The 7,557-nt window shown below is 46.7% G+C and overlaps 1 protein-coding gene across 1 annotated transcript in view; it reads left to right on the top strand.

The window, feature by feature from the left end:
• Window positions 1-435: 435 nt before the first annotated feature.
• SYNPR (synaptoporin) overlaps window positions 436-7,557 on the top strand; it is a gene marked incomplete at its 5' end in the record, with an annotated part of 185,287 nt that continues 178,165 nt past the window's right edge. Inside the window, 3 exons of the mRNA XM_081319077.1 lie at window positions 436-544; window positions 1,485-1,702; window positions 1,859-1,924. Coding sequence (XP_081175203.1) covers window positions 436-544; window positions 1,485-1,702; window positions 1,859-1,924 — 393 coding nt within the window. The remainder of the gene's footprint in view (window positions 545-1,484; window positions 1,703-1,858; window positions 1,925-7,557) is intronic.

Here is a 7,557-nt window from a genome sequence, read left to right as displayed (position 1 = left end):
CACAGGCTGGCAGTTTGACATCCCTGGTCTAACTCATGGTGCTTAGCTTGCCTTAGCTGGCCATTTGTCACCTCTGGAAATATTATCCACTCAAGCCTGTCTCAGGTTTTGTAACCCCTGATAAGCCTGTCTGAATATTCTGTGCTTGCTTAAATTAAAGTCCATCCTCAAAGCTATGGAATCTAAGATATTCCTAGAAATCTCTAGAGAGCTTTCCAGGTGCAATAGCTAGCAATTCTATTAAGCTACTGTACAATGCTGCTGGAGAATTGTAAAGTAATAAGGGCTGTTGACACTGTCTCTCCAGCTGCCGAGCACATTCACCCTAGTTACAAAGAGCCCTGAACATTCCTTGCTTGACTAAGCAATTGTAGATGGCATAGCAAATCAGTAAAGATACAAATCCGATGTGAATTTGAACCAGCAGAAATCAGAATGGCTGGTTGTGTTCCAATGAACAGCAAAAAGTCTGATTTCTCCACCGTCATTCCATTCTTGCTGTACTACCCAACAGAAGGGGTGTTTGTTGTTTTTGTCTGTGCCTGTAAAAAGGTAAAGGTAAAGGTTCCCCCGCACATGTGTGCTAGTCGTTTTCGACTCTAGGGGCTGGTACTCATCTCCGTTTCAAAGCCGAAGAGCCAGCGCTTGTCCGAGGACGTCTCCGTGGTCATGTGGCTGGCATGACTAGACGCCAAAGGCGCACGGAACGCTGTTACCTTCCCACCGTAGTGGTCCCTATTTTTCTACTTGCATTTTGACGTGCTTTCGAACTGCTAGGTTGGCAGAAGCTGGGACGAGTAACAGGTGCTCACTCTGCTACTCGGCACTCGGGATTCGACCCGCCAAACTGCCGACCTTCTGATCGACAAGCTCAGCGTCCTAACCCACTGAGCCACCACGTCCCTGTATGTGCCTGTATGTGAGGGCTATTCAAGCCTCCCCCCCCCCAGACAGACAATGGAACAGATTGGCCTTCAGAAGTTGTGGGAGCTTCATCACTGGAAGCTTCCAAGAAGAGACTGGACTGCCCTCTGTCAGAAGTGGTGCACGGTCTCCTGCTTAAGCGCGGGGGGGGGGGGGTTGGGCTAGATGACCTCCCAGATCCCTTCCAACTCTTGTTATCCTGTTACCCTAAACGCTAGGCTTCTTAAAAGTTCACGAGGAAACTGAGCGTCAATTTTGAAAATTGCATTCAACAGGGGCAGCGCCAGGCCTGCCACCAGCTGGTGCTACCATAGGCAGGGGCGTTGCGCGGGAATAGTTATGGCGTGGTCGTGGCCAGGACCGCCTTGCTTTCTTTCTCGGTTTCTGCCTCCTCAAACCTCGGAGAAGCTGAGGGAAGGCGCTGGGATTGGCCGGGGCAGAAGCCGTCTAAAAGCCCGCCGTTACCTGCGCCTGTCCTCAGCTCGACCGAACCCCCCTCACGGCTGACAAGGCGCGAAGGCGGGCAAGACCGCCCCTCTCCTCTCTTTCTCTCCGCCCAGCGCGCTCGGCTCGGCTCGGCTCGGCTCGGGCGTGGATATTTCTCCGGCAACTCTGCTCGCCAACCAGCCGGGGCTTTTCGCCTCAGGCGACGAGCCTACCCTTCTTCTCCCGGACGCTCTTCGCAACTGGGCGCCGCAGCCACAGTCGCCCGTGCCTGGAGCGCAGCCGAAGTTTTGCGCGCCGAGAAAGCTGGGCAGGCATGGAAACCGTCGACGAGGTAAAGGAGCCCGAGGAGGAGGCGCGCGGGAAGGCTTAGCCACAGGCGCGCGAAGGTTGGGATCCCTTCCCCTCCCCTTCCCCTCCCCTCCCCGCTCCGGGCAGCCTCTGACTTTGCCCTGTTGTTGTTGTGTTTTGTTTTTTTTCTTCCTCCCAGCTGGCCTCCAAGGGCAGTTTCCGAGCGGTGAAGGAGCCCCTGGCTTTCCTCAGGCTGCTGGAGTGGGTAAGTCGGACAGCCTGGCCATAGGTGGACGAGTCAAGAGAGGCGAGGTGTGTGTGTGTGTGTGTGTGTGTGTGTGAGAGAGAGAGAGGGAGGGAGCGTTTGGGGGAGATGGCGCGGCGTGGATCCCTCTTTTCCGGCGACTCCGAGAGAAAAGGCTGAGAAGAGTAAACCACTGGTCGCCCTTCAGTGGTTTTGCGTTGGTTCTGTCCCCCCCCCGCCCGCCCCGTACTGAGAAAGGGTCATTTGTGAAGCCAGACCGTCGGCTGTGAGGCGATTGTGGGTGCGTTGCTTCGCTGGCGGAACACCTGCCTGAGCACCTGGCTCTCGGCTAAAAACCGGTCTTAAAGGAGCGCAGGTAGTCCTCGACTTACGACCACAACGGAGCCCAGGCATTTCTGTCGCTAAGCGAGAACCGCTGTGAAGTGAACCTTGGCCCGTGTTGTGACCCGTCTTGCCCCAGTTGTTTGAGCGAATCGTGGCAGTTAGTTATTAAGTAAACGCGTAACCCTGGGGACACTTGCAACCGTGGTAAACGTGGGTCAGTTGCCAAGGGTCCGGATTTTGATCAGATGACCACAGAGAGGCTGCGGCGGTCGTTAAGTGTGAAAAAAAAATGGTCACGAGTCACTGTTTTCAGCGCTCTTGTAACTCTGAATGGACATCAAACGGACTGTTGTAAATCGAGGACTACCTGTATAGAACGAGGTTGTTTTGCTGAGAGACAGAAAGTGGAGGAAAGCAAAGTGGTAATGCTTTTTTCCCCCCTCTTTCCTCTAAGATAAGAATTTGGAGGGGGTGGTGGGTGAGTGAGTTTTCTAAAGTATAAACACCTGACAGGGCACATGATCATCTTAGCAACTGGCTTTCAAAAGGAGGAGGAACAGGGCAAAACAATAACCGAGCAAAACAGGTTCAGGCATCCTGTTATGTCCCTATAATTTACCACAATTATCCCTTCCGAGAGACCTATTTACCACTCTGAATTGGTTTAATGTCTTCCCCTGGCAGCCTATAAAACAAACGGGGAAGAGCCGATCTGCTGTGAATTCCTCATTTGCCTCAACCAGCTGAATAGCATTTTATATCCTTGTTTCTGCGTGTTGATTTGATATATTTTCTCACTTCATCAAGGGAATGCAGCAGTTCAAATGCAAACAGAGATATTTCCCTGTGATGTTCCTCTTCACTATCCTCTTCTATTTAGCAAAGTAGTCTCTGGGCTTCAAGTGTAAATTAAGGTGGATAATTAGTACAATAATGTCAGTGCTTTCAGGAAGGTATCTGCAGGTCAAATGACATCAGTTGCAGCAAATTTGAAGGAGGAGGAAGAACTACGTATCTGCACGGAAAGTTCAGAGCATGTCAGGAAGGATTAATCACATTCCTTTTCACATTGAGCTAGGGAATTATGTAATATACACAGAGTATGTATGTTGACTGATTCACTAGGAACTTACGAGGCTAGTGATCTTTAAAGAGAAAAGTTTTTTTTTATTCCTACCTTTAAATATATTGGAAAAAGTATATTGGGACCGATTTTCCCAAGGCTTCTAAAATCAAAGAAAATATGTTGATGACCATCTTGACATTACTTTTTCTACTGCTTTGATCCCCTCCAAAAGAATTGTACTTTTTGTTTAAAGATTTGTGGTGGTGGATTTCATTAAAATGGTATTTGCGTAAGTTGTTTCTTCTAATGAAGGGTTCCATGATAGCAATTTGCCACTTGCTGGGAACGTCTTGAGGTCCAACAAAATACCCTTTGAAGGACATATAACATTGATGCTTCAAGATGAATTAATCTAAACACTGGCATTTGACACAGTAATTATCTCTGTTTCAAAGATACCACTAAGTCTGAGAGGTTGTTGGCATGTTTCCACTCAAAATAAAAAAGAGTACAGAGAAGGTTCAGCTGGAAGACTAAGTAAAATAAGTAGAAAAATGGGCTAGAAGGTCTTTCACAAATAATGATGCAATTGTTTTCGAAGTCTTGATTAATCCAGAAAACCCAGTTTTTTCTACCATTGTGTTAGATCTAATACACATGCTCTGGGTCCCATCTATTATAGCAGGGCTTCCTGATCCTTGGGCCATGGACCGGCACAAGGAACTGGTCGTGCAAGCAAGCGAAGCCCCATCCATGTACATGCAGGATCCAGGCAGTGTGTAAAACTACACTCTCTGGGTTTTGAAAACAACCGCCCTCCACGGAACCGATCACTTCTGCCCAAAAGTTTGGGGGCTGTTGTATTACAGGGTCTCATCATGACACCCACTCTCTAAAGCAGTGTTCCCCAACCTGTGGGCCGCAGCCCACTGCTGGACCATGGACTGCTGGCTACTGGGGCATGGGACAGGCTGGCCAGTGCATGCACACACATGTATGCACTCACCCCCACTCGTGCTAGTGCTATTAAAACAGGGTGCCGCACAGCAAAAACGGTGCACCGCACGGTGAAAATGGGGTAGCTCTAGCGCCCGCAGGGCAAAAATAGGGCGGTGCTAGCGAGTGTCATGAGGGCACTAGCACCGCCCTGTTTGTGTCACACATGCTCATGGTCCCATTTGTGTGTGCGCGCGTGCGCATGTGTGTAAGATGCTTCCCCCTTCCTTTCCCACCAACTGAGAAAGGTTGGAGACCACTGTTCTAAAGCATCATTTCCCTCAGAGATCAAACTTTCCCTGACCTCCTGGGTTTCCATAAGGCCTTGAAGACTGGTTTTGTTACCAAGTTTGGGGCCCTATTATGTGGTTGAACATGTATCTGTCAAGCACAGGAAATCAGGTATTTCAAACGAATACAGGTTGATTGCATGCTAACATTCTCTCTACAACAACCTGAATTAGTAATGGTCAGAGCAAATTGGCAGTAGATAAGAGCCCACAGAATTCAAGGTGGGCTGGACTTAGATCTCTTGTGGGTTGTGAAGGGACTCGAGACTGATGATGTGTTTGACCCCTCCCTCGGGCTTAGCCTTGGCATTTCCTACATCATCATGATTGTGCTTATTCTTGATTTATTTTAGCTGTTTTTATTCCTTGCATATGAGATGGGCAGCAATATATATCACATAAATAAATGTCTGCATAGCATGGTTCCAAACAGTATTTCAATATAAATTTTGGTAGAAATTTTGGTAGTGATGTTTCCTAGATTTTGTAGCACATTTAAGCTGGTTTTTAAATGTGATGCCCATTGTGCTCTCTCTCTCTCTCTCTCTCTCTCTCTCTCTCTCTCTCTCTCTGTGTGTGTGTGTGTGTGTGTGTGTGTGTTGAAGATTAGCGTGCCTATCCCCCCAATGGCCATGTTGCCTGAAGAATTCTGTGAATAGCTAAACTTTCTCCAGAATGACCTATTCTCAACCTGGTCTTTCAACAGTTATACCCATCACCCAAGTCTGAAACAGCAGAGAGATCAAATCCCAAGGCAGATCTGGCTTGTAAAAGTATATTACATTTCATAGAGTACATCCCTCACTGTTGTACTTGAAAGTAATCCTGAACACTGAGTTTTCCAAAAGATCCTCCCCCAACTGCTATTTACACCCATATAGTTATTTGTTTCTACTTCTCTGTGTGCCTCAAAGGGTACTTGTTCAATATGCGTTTACTAATGTCCTAAGTGCAGTGTTATTCAGTGTTCCTTCTGTTTCTATCCCAGATACAACAAATATTTAATTCTTGAGTCAAAATAGTCAACATCTGACTCCTAAGTTGCTGCTTGGCTAATATTTTAATGGTGAACAGTTTTAAAATATTTTAGTGAAAGAAATAAAGCAAAATGTGTTAGAATTTGGGCAGCTTTTTTAATTCTTGAAATTATTATAGCCATGTATAACCACCAGAACTATTGGTTCTTTTGGGAACATGCTTGCTAAAAATGATTAAAATCAATTATGTTTAACTTAAGAAATTTTGATATGGATTTATTCTTGGCCTTGAGCAAGGCAAAAAATTCTGAGTTGAGTAGTGGCACACTATGGCATGGAGACAGGTTACCTACATGAGGCTGGTTAGTGCCCTTAAGGCCCTTCCCCTGCTTTTTAATTAATTTTTAATGTTGAATTTTAATTATCCTTGATTCCATTTTAAAATTTTATATTTTATTTTCAGTTTTTATGTTTTTAACAATTTATTCGTACACAGCACAGAGTCCCTTTGTGAAGGAGGTAGGAGGTTTCTAAACGTAGATAATTTGGGACAAGATTTTTTCCCATAGTTGTGTTTATGCAAGTGCTTATCAAAGTCATCCATATGATAATTCAACCAGGAATGTCATGGTGCGCCCGTGGTCTCTAATCACATGAATGATATATGAATGAATAAGAATAATATAAATAGATATCACTCCAGTGGGACAGCTAGGGTGTTCTGAGTGAAGCGGTAACTGGTGCCACACCTACTTGTTAGCCGGCTGGTGCAAAGCTAGTTCGCCCCCTTTGGGACACTGTGAATAGCAATCTTAGGCTGCCAGAACTAATTTTTGGTAAAAAAAAAAAAGTATTGTAGACTTCCCTAGTTATGTATGCCATAAGCTATATGCCTTGTCGATCAGAAGGTCGGCAGTTTGGCGGGTTGAATCCCGAGTGCCGCGTAACAGAGTGAGCGCCTGTTACTCGTCCCAGCTTCTGCCAACCTAGCAGTTTGAAAGCACGTAAAAATGCAAGTAGAAAAATAGGGACCACTACGGTGGGAAGGTAACTGTTCCGTGCGCCTTTGGCGTCTAGTCATGCCGGCCACATGACCACGGAGACGTCCTCGGACAAGCGCTGGCTCTTTGGCTTTGAAACGGAGATGAGCACCGGCCCCTAGAGTTGGAAACGACTAGCACACATGTGCAAGGGAACCTTTACCTTTACCTTTACCTTTATATATATATATATATATATATATATATATATATATATATATATATATATATATATATATATATATATATCTCAAAAAAATAAAGGGAACACAAGATAAGACATCCTACTATTAAATACAGTACATTGTGTTGTTTAAGTGTTCCCTTTATTTTTTTGAGCAATATATATACATACACACACCGTATATACTTGAGTATAAGCCGACTCGAGTATAAGCCGAGACCCCTAATTTTACCCCCCAAAACTGGAAAAAGTTATTGACTCAAGTATAAGCCGAGGCTGGGATCCGCCGTTCTGCAAGCCTCCGCCGCCGGCAGAGGCTCAATCCGCCGTTCTGCAAGCCTCCGCTGCCCCATTCTCTCAATGGGAGGCTTGCTTCGGCTGCTTTTCTTTTGGCAGAGCCATCCACACTGGAGGTGGATGGGGGCAGGGCTGGTGCACGTTTTGCCTCTCTCGCCCGGTGGAGAAAAGGGGGCAGCGGGAGCCTCTGGGTGCCCAAGCCACGTCGGAGGGTCTCCAACCTGTGTGTGTGTGTGTGTGGTGGGGGGGAAAAATCAAATTGGATCTTTTTATTGTTGTATCGTACTTTTATTCGGTATTAGGTTTTTATGGATCAATTATGAACACCCGGGGTCCCTCTGCGACTTACGGGCGGAATATCTAACTTCAGAGCCGTCCTCTCCGGCTGCGGTGGCCTGGGGGAGGGCAGCGCGGGGCTCTAGGAGGTACTCAAGATAGTTGGGGGGGATCCAACCTGCC

This window comes from Vipera berus (assembly GCF_964194415.1).
Source record: "Vipera berus genome assembly, chromosome: 2".
Taxonomy (NCBI): domain Eukaryota; kingdom Metazoa; phylum Chordata; class Lepidosauria; order Squamata; family Viperidae; genus Vipera; species Vipera berus.
The sequence above is the reverse complement of the archived record's forward strand: the minus strand, read 5'-3'. Positions and strand labels throughout refer to the sequence as shown.